This window comes from Sipha flava, unplaced genomic scaffold (assembly GCF_003268045.1).
Source record: "Sipha flava isolate LNK unplaced genomic scaffold, YSA_version1 42_pilon_pilon, whole genome shotgun sequence".
NCBI lineage: Eukaryota > Metazoa > Arthropoda > Insecta > Hemiptera > Aphididae > Sipha > Sipha flava.
Genome location: NW_020273159.1, coordinates 1,646,574 through 1,668,659, shown reverse-complemented (window position 1 = coordinate 1,668,659; position 22,086 = coordinate 1,646,574). Strand labels below are relative to the sequence as shown.

General features: G+C 24.3%; 1 protein-coding gene across 1 annotated transcript in view; it reads left to right on the top strand.

Annotated features, from left to right (window-relative positions):
- Window positions 1-22,086, top strand: part of LOC112689173 — a 77,980-nt gene that overhangs the window by 29,804 nt on the left and 26,090 nt on the right. The window contains exons 2-3 of the mRNA XM_025562742.1: window positions 9,639-9,779; window positions 14,514-14,628. Coding sequence (XP_025418527.1) covers window positions 9,639-9,779; window positions 14,514-14,628 — 256 coding nt within the window. The remainder of the gene's footprint in view (window positions 1-9,638; window positions 9,780-14,513; window positions 14,629-22,086) is intronic.

Here is a 22,086-nt window from a genome sequence, read left to right as displayed (position 1 = left end):
TTCATTAATACAACAATTATTTTTTAGAATATGAAAACGTTAATACAATCAACTTATTCAAAGTAAATTTATTTTTTTATTTTTTAAATTTCTAAAAATAATATTTTCTAAATTACACAAGATAAACTAACGTCGATTTCAATGAAAACTAGTGTACTGTCACCTTTTTTATTATTATTTTTCAGTAGTTTTCACAATATTTTAAACATTATATAAAAATTCATAATATAGCTTAATGTATCATTTATGTTAAATTTTAAATCGACTGATAATATAAGGATGTAGAAACATTTTAAAGCATGATTTTAACAAAAAACATTAAACTACAAGCTCATGAAAATAATAAATAAATGTGTTGCAAAATCAATAAATTTCTCTTTTTAATTTCAAATAATATAATAATAAAATAAACCACCACTGTTTCTAAAATATTGAAGAAATGAGATGTTTAATATCTTTTTATTGTTACTATTTAAACATAAATACAATTAATATTTGAATTAATAATTATAAATTTATAATATAAATTTAATCAATTATACAATTTATATTTATCAATTTTGCAAACGTATAAAATATGGTTTTAGCAATTATAGATTAATTAAACCTTGAATCGATTATAATCTCATTAAGCTTTATTTCATAGGAAAATGTAGGTAGAAAAGTATTGATTCGAAATTAGTTTGGTAATTTAATTTCATAAAAAGTTTAGGAAGGTGAGACAATGAAATTCCAAAGTCGTATATTTTATTAAACTACTCACATAATTATTATAATGAGAAGCTTTAATATCTTCTAGCTGTATCATTTATTGCATTTTTTCGGTAAATAACTACTCTATAATTACCATACTCTATAAGTATTATATTCATTAAATGTGATTAAAAATCTTAATTAACAAATAAGAAAAGAAAATTTGTCCAAAAGCATTTATCCAATTATGATCAAAATCATAATGATATTAATAAAATAGTTTTATACTAATAATATTTACTATACGGTTGTGGTCATTAAATTAAAAATAGCTGGAACATAGTATTGATAAAACGAGAAAGCCCATTTACCCAAAAATCAAATGTATTGAAAAAAATACGGATTTCTGATATTTATTAATTTTTTACTGTCAACTCAATGTGTTTTATTCCGAAATTATCAAAAGCAAGGATGTCATATGATAAAATCACCCACATTTTGTAGTGTTCAAAACTTTTTATTGTTAAAATAAAAAAAATATTTTTATGTACCTACCTACCATTTACATTTTTGACATTATATATTTTTTTCCAGCTAAACAATTATGAATACTGTACACTATGTCAATAAAATTTTCACTAATCAAAAATGACCAAGTTAACTTAATGTAAAAATAATTAAATATTTGTAAATGTATTATAGTGCGTCAATCCATAGTTTTGTAATAATAAATATATAGATGATTAATTTTTAACAAAACTACTAAAAAAAATTTTAAAAGTACTATTATTTCAAACTATTATATTTCACAATTAATAATTAATTATTAAACTAACAGTAGTCATAAAACAAATGTATTTTAAACAATAGTCATTTATAATGTAACGCACATAATATGGAGAGAATTAAGCAGCAGATATCTTATCACCTGGCAGAATCACTAAGCCCCAAACCAGACAATATCGTCAAGCTCTGCCAATTCCTCACAAATACACACCTCATCAATCTCCTGTAACCAACCTGCACCAATCTATTTGTTTATTTTATGTATTAAGTTAAAAAAAAAATTGTAACGTCCAATGGCCATAGAAGCCGCGGATATATTAAATAATAAAAAAAAATAAAAAATAAATAGTCATTTATTTACCTTTATAATAATGAAGCAGATTCAAGAAATACTAATAATAATTACCAATTGATTTATGCCCACATACCATACATAAATTATATATTACAATGCATACATTTTAAAATTATTAATATCGGTCATTATTTTGGATATTATTACCATTATTGGGATTGATAATTGCAGGAACGTCACAAGTTACATATATAATGCAATTGATATATTAATTAAAACCTTTACAAGTCATATGTTTCTATAATAATATCTCAATTCAATAAATTATATGACTCGTGATACTTCTTCAATTATCTATTCATTTAATTTGTAGGAGAATATACATATAATTGCATTTGGAGGATGATTATGAAATCAAAATTCAGTAAACATCACTCATGCCGAATAATTTTAGTAAGCTGTACACTGAAAATCGTCTTTTTAAATCGATAGTTTTAGATTTAAACAATGATAATAGATAATTAACAAATTCTTAACAAATGAAAATTGTTATAAATATTATTATTTGACATATACTCTGAGAATGATAAAATAAACCAATATTGATGAATCTTATTATTGTTCTATATTCAAAGACAAATTTTTACTTTAACATTACGATTGTAGCAATAATATCCTACCGGATGTTTTAAAAGGAAGTCATTCGTCTTTTTCTGTATTTTGTTGTTCCGGAGCTTTACATTTATTGCAGTGCTCGCTTTTAATGATCGTGTTTTGTTAACGAGAAAAGAATGAAAAAAAAGTAAACAACCTCTTCAAATTATATTGTACTACATTTATTTTTATTTTTTCGTGAACTATTTAAAAGTCAAATGCTGAAATGCAACATGTCGTTTGAAGGGAAATATTACAATAAGGTATGACACTTTAAATGTTAATACTACTTCCTTTAAATTACAGTTGTCTTGTCGAACTCTTTAGCATTTTTTATTATTAGTCAATAATAGCACGTAACTAATTTAAAACACAGATCATAATTAAATAGTGGTAATAACTTGCGCTACATAACCCATCTAGAAATATTTACGGTAAATATTATGTATTTAATTTCGTTTAATATACTTATGTTTAGACCTTTTGTAAACTTTAGTAATAAACATAATTTCTTTGTTAAGTATTTCAACACACTATTACACGGCCATTGTGTCTGTCAACACAATTCCTTGCCATGATTATCAATAAAGACTGGATATAATAATATTAAAAATATCTTAAAATTGCTCTAAAAAGATGTCAAAATTGCAATGAAAATGTATCAAAATAGCAGTATAAATATGTTAAAATTGCAATGAAATACATTAAAATGACGTAGTAAAATCATATAAAATATACAATCATTAATTACTTACTTAAATAATATTATTGACATCAAAATAATATTTACAAAATATATAATTCTTCTGAATTAAAATTTATAATTATATACATCTCTAAATTGTGTTCTTAAAAATTGTATCGTATGTTACTTAAAATATGTTTATATAATGAAAAAGTACGTTCAACGTCGACCCTTGTTATCGATGCATATTTAAAATAGTTTAAAAAATTGGGTGATGTATCTAAATAAACATTTTGATTTCCTATCATAATCTCAGAATAAGTTTTAATATTTTTATATCTTTCATTTTTTTTAAAACATATTTTAATTTATCTTGAACTGTTTTTCCATTGCCATCGGGAATATTTTTAGAAATATTTATACTAAATATTTTTATTTAGTTAGTATTTGTTTAGTATTTATACTAAATATGTTTAAACTATTAAGTAATTGATTATTTGATTCTTCTAAACTTGTGAGTTTTATGGATAACTCAGATAAATATAATTTTAAAAATCTTAAACTACATTTAAGTACTTGTAAAAATGTACGTCGTAGTTATATTTTTTATGTAAATCACTTTGGAAATAATAATAATATGTATATTTTATCACGTGAAGTATACAATAATTGCAATAATTGCAAAAAATTGCATTATTAAATTAAATAGGAAGACTGTAATTAATCTGATTCATACACATATTTTATCAGATTTGATTTACTGGGTATCAATAAAAAGTTGTAATATCAATTAAATCCGCTCTTTAATTATCAAACATATGCTTTGGTATATAAGTTTCTAACAAAACTTATATACACTAATAACATATGATTGGTTATATTTAATTATAATCTCCTAAACTATTGAAATTTGAAACTAGGAACTTGACATGCACATACATACCTAATATATGTTTTCTTACTTATTGTTAGTATTACCTATATTATATTTCTGTAGATCTATAATGTTTGTAATTTATGAATCTAAGTTTTTTACATTTTATGCTATAAGAACAATGGTTAGTTTAATATTTACATACACTATGCAATGGTAATTTTCAAAAACTTTTCCTGGACATAAGATATATTTTTTATTTAATGACAAGTCCAATGTAAAAATTCGAAATTGACATCGAATTGAATCAATTTACAACGAATATTACGATTTATAATATCAAAACTATTTCTGATATTCGTTCATTAGCACGTTGAGTTCCGCTAGTATTATCACTTATCAGTACACAGCCTAAGTTAGCTGAAATAACGTTCGGTCGACTAGTTACTACACAGCACGGTTATAGATGGAATAGTGCTATGCAGACACGCAATACGTGTCGACCTAGTGAACCGCTCTCAGCAACATTCAAAATATGAAATTGATTGAAAATTCATTCAAATTTGTGATAAAAATAAATATATTTACGCTTAGTACCTTTATAGGTACTCGTACATGAGAAAATATATTTTAATAATAAAAGATTATATGGTAGTTTTGATAAACGACGGCGTCGTAATTTCAGGAAAAATATAAATCATATAATACTACATAATATAATACAGTTATAATTTGGTATATATTTTATTCATTGTATGGTTTATTATTAATATTATCGATATTAATATTTGGAATTTGTATTTTTGTGTAGCTGAAAAGTGGCATTCAAAATATATGTATGGTTGATGGAGAGTGGTGTGAGGGGCAAAGCCTCCACGAGTTCGTTTGAAATAATGCACGTAGAACGCAGTTTATAAATCGTTAGTCTGAGCTCCTCTACTTAATTTTTCCCAATTCGAACACTGGTCAAAAGGTGTACTTAGTTGTACACAAATGCGAATAACACGCTTACATAAGTTCTCATGTATGGTAATGTAATGATATGAGATTCATAAGTGTGTGAGTCAATAGTTTATTGAATATAATGCTTTATGTAGGTAGGTATTTAATACTTTATTGGTGGAGTGAATTTTTCAAAATTTATCACAATATTCAGTATCAAAATTATTGCACATTTAACATTGTAAATACGTATATTGACATACTAATTTTTTTAGTTGGTCAAGGTTGAAAATAATTTATATTACCCCATGCTTAGGATTTCATAACGGGGTTGAAATAAAACCGAACAAAACATTACCGATAATGAATAAATCATGATATGAGTTTTTTTTTTTTTACCATGTTTATATGCGTTTTTTTCCGGAGGACCTAAGAATAATAATGCTTGTGTTGGACGTAGATAATAAAACTAAACTATCTGCATAAACTAAAAATAGCTAGTATACGTTATAAAATATCATAAACTATCATACTTCGTAGTTGTGATTTTTTGATTTATAACGACTACTATTTAATGTATTACTCTACTACTTTATTTAAAATCCAATAATACAATAGACTGGTAATTTTAAATTTAATGGACAACAATAAATATACCTTTATTTATAATCTATAAATGTATAACATTAGTTACACAACAGTTTAATGAACAAATAATGTTTATTTTTATTTAATTCAATGGTCCTGTATTAGAAAATATCAGATGTGATTTGAACCTATCAGGTATTTTTAAATATTTATGACGAAAAATGAGTAATACATCGTCAAACAGAGGATTTTTAACTGTAGGCTCTCGAGATTATTAGAAATTTAAAGGTGTGTGTTGAATATATATAAAATGAAAAACATATATAAATAGGAATGCTATTAACGGTTTTGGTGTTAAATAGTTTATCTGTAGTGCTTTATAGTATGTACTTGAATCATACTTATACGACCAAACAGGCTTAGAATAGTTCAGCCGTTCGTTGTTATTCATGAAACATTTTAAACGAATAAATGGTAGATAGATATAAAATAATATGCAACATATGGTGGTTGTTAGCAGATTTGGTCTTTGCGGAATGTGATATTCACAACATTTTAACTCTATATAATCAAAATCGTTATATTCGTATAAATAATTTCTGAAAATTTTCTTTGATACTAAATTGGAACAACATAATTATTTAATTTTATCAGGAATGGTAGATGAAGTCGTAAAAATAATGCGATAAATGATGATTTCAATTCATCAATTTTCATCATACATAATTTAGTGTGGAGTTAAGTAACATCGAATTAGATGCATTTATTATTTTATCAAACGTCCATCAAATATTATAAATAAACCAATACATCGTACTTTGAATGCAATGATTTCAAATAAAAAATAAATAATAATTATCCAACAATAACATTTAACACTGAGACGAGCGAAACGATACATATACCAATATGTATGTACTTCTATATAAATTGTGCATTATTTATTTTTTATTCCTGATCTTTTTCAAATTTTATTTAATCTTTTTTTTTTTTTACTACCTGTATATTTATATGATTAAATATTATGTCGCATGCAACCTTGCATTGTTAGTGGTTTTTTTTAATTATAGAGACTATTTATTTATTTTATACAAATAAACTAGTTGAAATTTTAATTAATTCGTAGGAAATATTTTTGTTTACCAATATAATTTTTCAAAACCAACTTGTGACAGTAAAAATAATAATTTATTGCATTTTAATTTAATTTTTCTAGTCTCTTTAAAACATATATCTTAAAACACGCAAAACTAAAAATTGTTTTACTGGTTTATATAGCAATTTTTTCGGAGTTCTATGGGACCTGAAATCCTATCATAGAGCAGCTTATGCCATCAATGTTGTTACTAAAAATTATTGTGAGCCTACAGATTTTGTGATTTAATTCATTGGTTCTCTCTCCCTCCTCCACTTTACAATAAAATAATTATTAAGAATTATTATTGTATAATATCACAGAATAAAATATAATTTATTGATATATGTTTATACACGTTGATAAGAGTAATTCATCTGATCGATTTGTATACCTAAAAATTAAACAAAGTGTTTTCTAAGATTTACCAAAAATTACTTTTAAAGCTGTTTTTAGTTTATTACATTTTTTTACATTTGAATAAAACAAACAATAAAAGGTTAAAAAAAGTACTGAAAAAGCGTCCTTTCACGACAAGTAATAGTAACACAACAAACCCTTAAAAGATATATGCTGGATTTATGGTATTGCAATTTCAACGGATAGAAACTATACAATGTTCTTTAAAAACCATCCCCTTCAAAAAGGCGACACATAAATTTCAACATCCTATGACGATAAAAATCTTCATGTGTAGTAGAGATGTTTGTTTAATATTTTACTTTATTTTTTGCTTAACTGAAATAATTGTTTCATTTGATTTTATTTTTATTTATGTAATCATTTTCAAATCGAATATAAGTAACTTTACAATGAAATGAGAATTAAGATATTTTATCGACAAAATTACAAATAGTGGATACGCATATAATATACGTATATAAATATATATATATAATAACATATAGTATTGTTAATACTATATAATTATTAAACATACCATCAATATACATACATCAATATCAATACATTTCAGTAGGTTAGGTTTATGAAATAATTATCCATTAATAATATTTTTATCGTCTAAATCGATAATATACACAGTGCATAAAAATATATTCTTACAATTATGCCAAATTTTTGATTTCTATACGCAATTCATGTGAGTTGCAATTGATCAAAAATATAAAGTAATATTATATTTCTTAATAAAATTCATCTCATTAATATTGGAATTTTAAAACGTTAAATCCATATATGGAACACATAATGTTAATTATAACACAGTAAACTATCTATTATCTAAACGAAAAATGATACAAAAAATTTAATTAAAATAACAATATACTCAACCTTAATGTTTTAAAAAAAAATAGAATATTATTTTGTATGTAATCAACAATGGTATTTTTGATCATAGTGAGAACGAACACTTAGCATTTAATCAAGTTGATAAAAGTAAATGAAAATAAATAATAACATAATCATTAAAAAAGTTAATATTATAGTAACCTGAAATTGTATTGAACAACAGTCAAAGATGGTCGCATAAATATATCAAAGGAATAGCATTCGATTTTTTTGATTTTACGTTATTTTACTTAATTTCCCTCATAAAAGTTTTTCAAATAAATAAGTTAAGAAATAAACAAAAATGAAATCTTATTCTTCATGAAAATCGGGTACCGTGGAAATTACAAAACAATTCTTAAACTAAATATATTTAATATTTGCAATTTAGTTAGTAAGTATTTATAGCTATACAATTATAATACAAGAGAAAGTTATTCTTTTGACATTAATCACTAATATTTTGGTTATTGTATGTATTTTTGAAAAACTATTATTTATATAATTAAAATATATAATCATAACACAGTATTTATTAAAATAATTTAATTAAAATTTTTTTTATTGGCCGCCATAATTGTATACTTCTATTGAATTAAAAATGTTAAATTTTTGATTCTATAACTTAAAATTGATGAGTGAACTTTGCTTCTATTCACCCATTCGTAAAGTCTCACAGTCACTGTCGTAAATTATATTACCTTTACTATGATTATTCTACACTTCAAGAACAGGTGGTATAATTTAATATTTATTTAAATAAGAAATTTCGTATATATTTTTTTTTGTTCCTTTTCGGTCGGCTTAACTTCAAATTGGTACTTATCCAAAATTAATTATGCAGATACCATTTGTAGATATGTATCAATATTTCGCAATAGAATACTAAATATTACGTTGTCATGGTGTAAAAAATACAAATTACGATAAAAAAAGTTGCAAAACGCAATTATTTTTTCTTCAACAAAAATATTGTGTGGGTATGACATGTAATAATGTAGAATTATTTTTTTTAACATATTTGAACGAAAAAAATGAGGGTTTCACGTTCAAAAAACACCTTGTAAATTGCTTATATAGCCTGTATCATGGCAATTTCTTTTTAAATTATTTATTGTTTAAATAACTGTAAATATAAGATATATTTACCACAAAACGTAGGGTTGAAATTATTACGTTGAGTAATTGCGGGACACAAAAATATAAAACATCTCGTTGAGTAAAGCTATAAAGTTAGGAAAAAAAATATCAGAGTTTGTATGATAATAATTGCTGTCGTTCCATTACTATAGTGATTTCGACTTTTTCCTTTTGTCTTCCGTATGCTATTCTCTCACGTACAACACATTTGATGTGTATTACATTTATATAACCTTCCTCAATGGAATATTAAGAATAATTTAGGAAATATATGACATGACCTATAAATTTAATAGTTAGTAAAAAGTTCGCAATGAGATTATTTCGACCCCTTCCATCCGAAAACTGTTTCCTGTTTTTTTCACTGAATTGTATTATATTTAACACCTCAATTTTCAATAAACCTCAAACAAAATTATAACCATTTATACGTGGTACGTCTTTTCTCGGAAAACAAGTGAAAATGATCATTGCCTTCGTCTAGAAAAAAAACTAAACTAACTTAATCGTTAATTAAATTTATATAGTATTATGTAGTTGGTTTCACGTGTTACAGGCGATCCAGTTGAACCATAGAAAAGAACCTGCAGTGATCATACTCAATGACGACAACATGTTGTTAGATGACAAAATGTTGTGTTCATCATCACCAAAACTGTATCCATTTGCCATAGTTCTCAGACTTCGTGTACTGCAGGTAAGACGCACTGAAGTTTTCAATATGGGACAGCTGTTTGTAAATATTTTCATTATCAAACCATGGTAAAAGTATATAGTTCAACAAAAATGTGATCAATTTTTAAAATACACATATGTACTCCGTTTGTACACTAACGCCTTCATACGTTAAATATAAAATAATTATAGACACTATCCATTGAGGATGTTTACGTTTAATCTTTGAGTATGCTAAAATGATAAAACGAGTTTAATACAGTATCATATAAACATAAAAAAATTATAAACTAGTAAAATGTAGTTTTCATAAAAACCGAATTAACTGTAAATTAACATTTTAAATGAAATTTGAATAAAAGATAATTAACATATTAATAAAACATGAAACACGTCTGTATAATTTCTTATTTAGGGATTTATTGAACCCTATAAATAGAACGATATATATTGTTAGTCAAAATATTTTGTCATTTTATTGCTTCGTATGAGTTATAAAAGGTTTCATATGTGGATAACATAACAATATATTTTAAATAAATAAGTAAACGACATGAGGAAATCACTGGATCGCATTGCAGTTGAATTTGAATTCAAAAAATTCAATATTTTTATATTATTTTAAAATATAAAAATACTGTTGCTTCATTTAATTGAAGTGGTGAAATATTTCCCCCAAGAGGAACGTCAGAGATTATGTAAGATGTCAAATACATGATGACAAATGATGGGATCGTCGTATTATGGACGTATAAACCCGATAATCCTTTAGCGCTAAGGTATTTATCTCCCTCGTTACCATAGGCATTTAAACACGAATTTTTATGAACAATTTACCTAAAACGGCTTGAAATACTTGCATTATTTTTACTGATTATTCATTGTTATAAAACAACAAGCAGCATAGTTGTGATCATTTAATTTTACCGGGAATAATGGTTAAAAAATGTCATGTACCTAAAATATGTCAACTACCTAAAAAAATAATTTGAATAATTTGAATATTTATACATAATGTTTTAAAATATTACTTTATAAATGAATCGCAAAATACTGTAAATCTACAGTATTTATACTATATATGTTAAATATAAGCAGTAATGGTCCTTGCCAATTTTATTGAGAATATATTACACCAACGAGTGTCTGAATATAGATATTTTTATGATTTAGTCGATAAGGGTGGTGGTGACTAAAATATTACTAAAACATTAAAATGCATAAATTTTACGGAAATAGAAATTAAAATTATTTGAATAAATTAATACCGTCATAAATACATAGTATACCTTCAATAATTACTTCAAAGTAATACACTAATCATTTAAGGGAAACCTAAATGTCTATTATAAAACAATTCTAAAATTAAAACCTTTAAATCTAATTACATTTAATACTTCTCCACAAAGTGCTCGAGACTTAAGAGTTAATGCAGTACAGTGGCGTATATAGGGGAGGCATAGTGGGCTACAGCCCCCCCAAAATATTTTAAAAAACTTAAAAATTATTTTAAACTTATGTTATATTTTAATGGTGCTTTATGCTTATTCAGAATTCGCATTCAACGTCAAATCGTTTTGGGACATTCTGTAAATTAAATATAGATAAGTACCTATTGTGTCTTATTAGTAATTCTTAGATAGCAGTGGTAATTTAATTAATTAATTTCTGTTCATAGTAGCCCCTCCCGAAAATATTTTCTGTATACGCCACTGATGTAGTATACTCATGCATTTTCAAAATAATGTTGAGAGTATACGGTGTATGTATAGGATAACCTATGGGAACACATGTTATATAAATAACAATAATATCTATAAATACATTTTTTTTTACAACTGAACATGGTCAGTATATTTATGAACTCTGTCATATTGGTTCAAATCCAACAATTTTAATTTTATTTAGCTTAATATTAAAAACTAACATAAAAGAAGACCAAGTGATATTAGTATTGATAAATATATATAAAATATGATTTGATTTCAAATTAGCATGAATATTGTAAATATAAGCAAATATAATATTCTGTTGGTTATGACGTATTAATTACTGATAATTTATATACAATAAATAAAAATAAAAAATAAATTTAACACATTTTAATAGCTTCTTTGAATACATGTTAGAATTATAATCTTAATATTAAATTCTAAAACTTCCTAGAGTTCACTAATATTCAATCTTCTTTAGATTTCATTATTTTACTAAAACATCTAACACATATTACTAGCATAAGCACTTAACATTTTGTATAGGGTTTCAAATGAGGGATGCGATTATACACCAGTTGAAAACGTGAAAATAATTAATGTGTATACAGGTACACGGTATAAGTTGTCGGTCGTGTGGAAAGCTTTCACAAAGCTTTTGAAATATTATCTTAAGGGTAATTTTTAGTTAAACCATTCTACAATTTTCATTAAATGTTATATTTATTCTTTGAAACCCCATATTATAATATGATAAATAAAAATGTAAATCTTAATAAAAACATAATTCTGTCTAAAATAGGCTGTTCATTATAATCTTGATGCTATTAAAATAATGATTATGTACAGTTATTACTAATACTGACATTCGAAATAATGAATATTCAATATATATTAATATTGAGTACGTAATAGATAACTGAAAAATATTTTTTCTTTTAAAAAATAAAGACAAAAATAAATATTATTTTGTAGTGGTCAATACTTGAAAAATAATGCCAAAGTATTTTTAAGTACATTAATAATTTATTAAAAACTATTCAATATTTCTAATCATAGCAATATATGTAAACAAATAAAATGAAAAATAAATAAATGTTATGTGAAATATACATGAAAATGTAAAATTTGTTTGGATTTAAAAATCTATCATAAAGTAAAAAACCACATTTAATATTTTTTTGTGTTCAATTTCTATTCCACGCAATATTTACAATAGAAACTCAAAATGCATATTGAATATTCAACTGGAATTCACGTAAATCGACATAAAAATGATGAACCACAAGAAGTCAAACATCAATGTTGCGTGGTAGGATTTTATAACATCATAATGATACATGAAAATGTTTTCACCAAGACAGCGATGTCATTCATGCATCAACAGTAACCTCATAAAAAGATTCAAATTATTGCATAAAACCATACTCCCATAAAAATAATATTATTGTTACGTTTTTTTACATTGACGTAAAAGTATAAGAGTGTCAAATTTGACCTCTACTTTATTGAAAATCATATTTCAGTGATTTCTAATTTTCTATGAAATTCCTTACATTTTGTTTAAGTACATAAAGTCCATACCTTTTTTGATACTTTATATCATAAGATCGTTGGTTATATAGTAAATATAGTATTTTGTAAATAATCTAATTTAATTTAGAGTAAATCTTAGAAAAAAAAAGAAATTTTTCATTATCTTCTACTTTAAAAGCACATAAAACTATTAAATTTAAATTATATTTTCCCTTTATTTTAAGTAAATATATTAACTCAACGATAAAATTATAAAAAAATTATTGTATGTACGTCAAAAAGTAATAATTTGAGAGGAAGAAAACCATTCTAAAGAAAATTTAATATTGAATATTCGAAAAATATACCTTTTTAAATGTAGTTTAAATTTATAGAGTGATATATGTAAACCTTTCATAACACTGATTTACATATGGATGAAAACTTCATTTTTTTTTTATGAAATACGCTTAACACTATGTGTACCTCTATATTACACAATAATTTATGAGCACACGAAATTATTAAAAAAATTGAGATATTATTATACACTGTAAAACCACCATTTGACCAATCAATATTTTATGTCACAGTTCACACAGCTCATATATTCTTGTTCACGAGTGTTTAGTGATGATATTAAAAATAATATTATTTTGAAGGGTACCTATATTTACATTAAAAAATAGTGATTACATTTTACGCAGGAATACAATCTAATAGTTCTTGATAAGTATAATAAACAAAAATTTTTAGTTTAAAATAGATTATAACGATTGCTAAGATATTAAAAAATAACAAACATATTACAGTCAAACTTTTAAGTTTATTTTTTTAATTTTTTTATTTAACTGAACCACTCTTGATTAACATTCTTCGATATTTTCGTTCGTAGACATCGTATATTTATGTTATAAATTATAATTCTAGTTAACAGAGTAAACGATTTTGTCTAGTAAAATTGTAATCCTGGTTTAAACTTGTTGTTTTTCATTAAATAGTTACTACTAATAAAAATAAGTAGATAGAAAAATGTTTTTCACGCCATACACACAAGTGTATTAGTAAATAATATCAATTTGTTTTACCATACAGGAACGAAATAAATGAAAAATTAACAAAAATCAACCGCATGCTATGGAAATATAGAATAATTCATGAACAACCTTCCCCCCTCCCCCGTTAACTACATTAACATTTATATTGTGACTTAAATATCATGTACCCTCGCAATGTTTGTGATGGACTAAATTGCTTTTTAATATTTCATGTTCTATATACTCAACTGCGTATGTATATGTTTGATTTATAACTGAAGTACAAATGGCTGTACGGCATTGACTACCAAAAAAACAATCTCACGCATAATCACCTAATTTAACGTAATACAACCGAGCCAATCGTAAATATAAAACTACTTCCACCCCATATTATACGTGTAATCAAATGTTTTCGTTACGTTTTCGTAACGGAATATTTATAATAATTAAATAGAATAAGAATTAATTTATTTTCTTCTTTATTTTCAGATAGTCTGTGGTATTACAGGATTAGTTATGGGCATGGTCGCCACCATTGAAGAAAAAGGAAAAATGAATTTAGGTTTAGCGATTCCAGCTGGAATACTAACAGTTATAGCTGCAGGTACGTAAAATATACGTTATTTCACAGGAATGGTCAAATAATCAATATAATATACTGTATATGAGAATATTTCGTAGTAATGCGTATAAGACCAGCTGTGGTATAATATGTATATCGACAAAGATAATTTTAAGGTGGTTGAACTGATAAACACGCCCTTGAAAAAATCACATTTAAAATAAACAATGACAATGAATAACTATTGATTACGATTTAAAATTTTTTCTTTAATCAATCATCGTAGTATAGTATTTGATTTGAAATGTATGTAAAACTGCTTCGTACTATTGATTAGGTTAGATTGTTATTTTGATTTAATTAATAAAATATATGAATAGTTTAAGCAATATTGATCAATATTTTTAAAAAGCAATTAAAAATTTATTATCTTGCACTATATTCATATCATATTATATACATTTATGTATAATAACAAAAAATGTAAAATTATTTTACTTTTTTACGCAAAATTCTAAATTTGAAAACAACTTAAACGCTTCAGTAAAAATAATTAAACACGAAATTATAAATACTACGATTTATTGCTTTCAAATATGTAAATATTATTAACAACAATTCTTTTAGAAAGTACAGACAATATATAAATATTCGATTTATCGGCAACCTTTTTTCACTTCTTTATTAATGATTAATAAATTAAATAATTGTATTTTATTGATTACGAGGGAAAAATCTTTTAATAATAATAAAAATTAAACCGGTCGTTAACTGACTACAACAATTATTTTATATTCAATAATAAGAGTTAAAATAATATATATTATGCATTATAATATATATGCAATGCTAATATAAGTACGGTCAATATTTTTAAACAACAAAATAGTTTCTTTAACTTTTTTTTGAATTGACTAATTGAATAGAACAGACACTGAGATCTTTTGAATTGTCGTCCGCCGTGAACATAGATTAGAAATTGAGGACGATGAATTCCGAAAAATACCGAAAAAATTGCATCGTTGAATGAATACATATAAAGCTGTAATCGGCAGGTTTTGAGCAACTTTGTATGAACCTGAAGGTGGTATAGAAGTTTTGGCTTTTTTCACGAGATTTGTATTTCATGAGTCCAAAGAGTTTTAACAGTTATTTATATTATATTGATTTAGCGCACATGAAAAATTGTTAATTTAATTTATTTATCAATATATTTATAAACTATTTCGTATTATAAATATACACTGATTTAAATATATATCTTTATGGGATCGTTTTTTTTTTTTTTTTTTGATAGTCAATTTATTATTTATTTTTATAATATTTTATTATAACTAGAGGTAGACATTTATAAAATATTCTTATTTCCATCGTAATTTTTCGATTCAATTTCGATAAATTTGTGAACTCGAAAATGCTTTACCTAATTGGTTTTTCTGACATAGTTTATAAATTATCATGAGATATCTTTCAAACAAAAAATATACTGAATTTTTTTCTAGAATACATATTAAGTTTCATTTGAGTAAAAATATATGAACTAGGTATATTTTTAAAATAATGTTAGCTATATAAATATAGCATACCTATTATGATATTATGAATAAATAAATAAGTCGCTTTTTGTAATTCCAAAGAATGAAATAACAAAATGTTTTTTCTTCCGAATCGATATATTTGATAAAACTTAGTGTTTTAGTAACTTGGTAATATAAAAAAATGCTTTGTAAAAAATTATTTTGAAACAGCATATATAGCATACAGAAACAGTAGACAAATTATTGTAAAAGCAAGTCGTATGATTAGCATTTGTCTAATTCGTCGATACCCAATACTTAAAACTACATTTATGGGAAAGTAAAACATCAAATAACTGAAAAAAATAAATTTTTTTCATTTTAAATAAAAATAACAATTAATAAGTGTATTTTAATCGAATAGAAATAAGATATGAACTAAAAACAATAATTCAACGAAATAATTCTTACTGTACAATAAAATCAAATAATAAGGGAACAAATAAGTTTCTTTTAAATATCTGATGGTAGAACTTGAATACTATATTGTTTTTGGTACCTAAATCCTTTTATAAAAAGAGATATGACGCATTGTTGTTTTAAATTTTAAACTATATTGTTGCATATTATCACATGCATAAATAATATTATTACGTGGGCGCCCAAGAATCGGGCCACAATTAACCTTTTTTCAGAAAGGTATACAGTAATTGGGCAACTATTTTCAACTATTTTTTATTATTGTATACGGTAATTGGGTCACTATTAAATTAATATGTCATATATAAATATTGCTACAATACCTAACAGTGCACATGAAAATTTAATCGAAGCGACCGTGTGTCTCATTAAAACGTAATGAAATGTAATGAATTATCAGGAGCTGCCATAGTCTCATCAAATTAAATTAATAAAAATAGCTAAAAGTGCAATTTACAAAGATTGTAGAACTTAGCGATCATTTAGTTGATTGAAAACTATACGATCCACGTTTAGTAATATATGCTAGTTCGGTAATATATGAGTATAATGGAATTATTGGAATTTATAACGACGGAGACAGAAAAAAGATTATTAATTTTTAATAATTATAAATCATGAGAGTCAATGTGGCAAAATTTGTTGGCGATGTTTTTTATACTATTATATTATTAGTATTATACTTTTTATATTATATTAAATTTGTGAATTCTCAGTATGACATTATTAAAAAAAAATTATTGTATTTTATGCATTATAAAAATAATTATTAGTTAATAAACGTTGTATATTCGTAAATTTTTATGGTGTTCATTTATGGCCCAATCTCCGGGTACACTTTAAAAATATAGACTTAATTTGTGGCCCAATCTCCGGGTAGTAAAATGTAAACAAATATTTTATACGAAGCAGGTACAAAAAATGTGGCCCAATTACCGACCGCCCTTATTACGTAACTTAGATCAATACAACATCAAGATTTTTAGTAATATTTATACTAAAATTACCAGTTACTATTAAAAGTACAGCGAGCTTGGGCATAGGAAGATATTTTTATGGACTGTGAAAATAGATTACATTTGTAAATTTTAGAGCACATTCGTTTTATATTATAATTATGACCATATTTATGCAAGGACAAATAAGATATTTGCACTGAGCAAATTCGATCGGGGCAATAAGCAAAAAAAAAAAATAGTTATCATTAAATGTATATTTTATCATATTGTGTGTAATAATATTGCAGTATAAAAGCTTGAATTCTGTCTGATAAATCTAAATTATTAAAGGTTCAATGGCGCCGAATACGAACTTAAAGTAATGCATTTGCACCACATAAAATTAGGAGGTGAGTATAGGTGACCCAGAGTAGGTCTATATAATTTTGAAAAACTGGCTCTTAGTAGCCAGTAGGTATTATGTAGTACGAGTAGATATCTATTCAATTTGAATTTAACAATATTTTGATCATTGATGGTCAAATAGCAGAAACAAATAGCAAAGATATTTTGACCTTGGATCTAAATAAAAATAATATTTTTGAGCTTGTTTAGGTAGGGGAGGTTGAGGTTAGGATTTGTGTTTGTACCACCTACTAAAAATTAGTTCGGCACTAATATTCGTTGTACCCCACAATATTATTGATAATTTTTCAGAAAACAGAAAGCGAAAAACAATTTGTGGAGACATAAATCAAATTCAAATTCAAATTATTTAGTTTTTTAAAAATTTATTAAAATATAGAATAAAAATTCTTAAAAAAAAAAAAAAAAACATTTAATTTTGAACGTATACTTTTTTATAAATATTAATTAGGTGCGTTGAAAAATTATAGTACTCATGTATATAAAATAATTATATTTTTATCAATTCAGTTTTATTTTATGATTTTACTACTCATAAGTCAAAAATAACATACAGCGTTATTTTAATAATATTTTATACTTATATACATTTTATTTTAACAATGAAAGAGAAAAAAAGACCTAAAATTGTAAATTGTACTCGGCCTATGAATTGATAAATCAATGCCTGAATATAATAGACAATTGTATACAAATATAACTAAAATACGTCTTTTAACAAACCTGACTTTTATCCTAGACCCCAGTATCTATTTCTTACATTTTATCATTCACAAATCATTTAAATGGCTCCGTAAAATAACATTAACTGGCATATTAACGGAACAATAAACGATTTCTTAAAGTATATATACTTTTTGTCACATTCTTTGTGTATATACATATATAATATATATAGACAAGTAATAAATTTCAAACCAACATTTCTGGGATACAAATAAAAGCCAATTCCCTTCTTCCCGCCTCCTTCCATTGGTCATATTAATAGGCTATTTCTTACATAATAGCAAGACTAAATGCACCCAGGCGTGTTATTTCTCCTAGGACACATTTTACCTATTTATTTGTGTCCCATCATTTTTTCATTTTAGTAAAGAAATTAGGTTTATTCACATTTTAAACTTTAATTTATAACTTTTTTACGATGTACTACAAAGTTGTGTATAGTTAATATAGTGATTGTTAAATTACTAAGAAAAATAAAAGAAAAAAAAATACTTAATGTGATTTTAAACAAAAGTATAATCATCTACAAAATAGTTAACTATTTGGGATACGTTATATTCATAGAAGATTCACTGGCTTGTACTTTTAATATTACAATAATTGTAAAACTATTTTAGATAAGCTTTATGAGTAAAGGCCGGAATTATACTCTTTTACATATTTTTTATTTATTTTTTATTTTTTGATTCTATGCAGTTAGATGAAGGTTTGAAATCTTAACAAATTAGGAAACGTATAAACTAATGGAAATTATTTTTTTCCATATTTGAGTATGTTTAGAGATAAATGAATATTTCATATGATAAAGAATATTCGAGAATATATCCAATAATTGTATAGATTTTCGATATTTCTTGTTGCAGTGGTATAAATATACTAAATTTTATATTCAATAATAGTGGTTTTTAAAACGTAGCAAAAATTTTAAATAGATATAATGAAGAACAAATTATAGATAATTTTTCAACAACCATGATAAATAATTTGGAACACGTTCCTTGCACCTAACCAGTTAACGTCGAATGTTTTTTTAGTTCATCGGTTTATAACATTTTAATCTTCCATAAAACGAGTATTATACTAGAGCACATGGAATAAAATATTGATGTCAACATTTTTCAAAAATGGTCTTAATTAAAAATACGTCATTAATCTAATTTAATTATATAAATTAAATGTTAAATAAATAAAATATTTTTTTAAGCTATATTATTTTTTATTATATATTAATTTATATCAGATTTTTTGTATTTTTTATTTTACATATAAAAACATATATTTAATTTATAGAAATATTAATATAAAAACATATTTTTTTTCATATATATTATTATGATTTTTAAAGAATATTGGAAAAATATTTTCAACTTTTCAAAAGAATATTAGCATTTTATTTTGGCTATTTTAAAAGAATTTTATTCTAACTTCTACTTATGAGTATTAATTGTTTATATTTTTATTTATTTTTTATTTTTTATAAAATTATGTAAATTTAAATAATAATAAATTTATAAATATTGATATCTTATATTCTTAGAGTTGTACTTTTAATATTATCTTGGCCATTAACATGTAAACAATACATCTAGGTTATCAGGTATATTTAGTGTTTGCCTAGCGTGTTTCTAAATTCTGTAAAATTAAAATTTCACGTGTTAGATATATTCTTGGCGGTTCTTTATTAATTTATTATTTTCTGAATCGTAACCAAATAATCATAGTTTCACAAATAGATTTGATGCAAATTGAATGATAATATTTTATAATTTTTCAGATAATTGGCAATAAACGTAAAATGTTTGAATATACATTTATTTATAATTTTACTTAGCATTGCATCCTAATGTGTTACGCAAATTAAAATTATTAAAAAATTATTAAAATTAATGTGATAGAATTTAATGAATCATTTAATACTTCGAATCTATTAAAAAATAAGTACTAATTTTATCATAATGTTTCACTATTTTAATTTATTATTACAGTCAAATTCATATAATTAAACATGATATAATCTATCATACAATTAAGATATTTTTCTCATTCTAATTTTGTATAAAAATATAAATATATATGTTATAACTAGGGCCCGGATTTAAATGCACTTAAAATCATATAGATATGCTCTTAAAAATAGCTAAAAATGTCCTTAAAAAATGTATTTTACGACAAAAATGACCATAAAAATGACAATTTTTTTTATTTTGAACATTATTTAACACACTATTTAATACAGTAAAATCACATTCACGTGTAATACGAGCAACGTCTGCGAGGTAATACGAACTAGCTAATTATTTTTTATTTGACCGAATACTGGTGACGTTCCATAGTCAATAATAAATTAAGATAAGATAAAAATTGAATCGAAATTTTTTTTTTCTTATAAAGATTGACAATGTATTCGGAAAAACTCGATAAACCTACTTAAATATCAAGAAAATAATTTGTCTTTTGATTTTATTTTAAATAAGCTAAATTTGTTTAGTACATCGAACAAATATGCATTAAAAACCAAAAAAAATGACCCAATAATACTAAAAATGCTCTAAAAATGAAAAAAACGTCGAAATATGCAAAAAAAAATGCAAAATAAAATTTCTAGTTTTGAAACCCTCATTACATTAAACGAATTATGTTCTTAGAAAGCATTGTGTATGATCAACCAGAAAAATATGCACTTTGCATTGAAATCCGGGCCCTAGTTATAACATATTTGTTAATTATTTGTTGTGTACTCTTCTTGTGAAATAGGAAATATTTTATTACTAGTATATTATTACTAGGTTTATTACTAGTACTATTATAATAAATCAATCTTAAGCGAAATAACTCTGTTTTTAAAATAATTTTTTCTGAATATGTAAAAGAACTCTGTACTGTTCACTACGAAGATATATTTCATAAATATATTTTTTTTTCTTTCGATAACTCACATATTTATAGTTGGGAAGAGTTTCTGGACTTGTTCCCAAATCATCTTGAAATAATCACGGATTCTTTGCCGTCGGCTAAAACTGTCAAAATCCGTTCGAACTGTTTTAAGTTACCGCACATGAAAATGTATTTTCTGCCAAATGGTTGCTGTAAGTTAATATTGGGTATAATTTCAAAAAAAGGCATTTGGAATCCATTTTTATCCTTAACACAAAAAATGATAAATAGCCTTAAATACGAGTGTTAAAAATTAGCGTATTTTAACACATTCAAGTGGGAAATTGTCGATTTTTTAAATCAATATAGATCATCATTAAGGACATATACAAAAATATTACTCGGAAGAAGTTTTAGTACCTCCCTCCCCCTAAATGATACTAATTTTTCTAAAATCGATTAATTTTAGATAATATTATGGTTAGAATAAAACCACTCACCATCTTCCTCTCGATAACACAATTTAACTCAGCGGACTA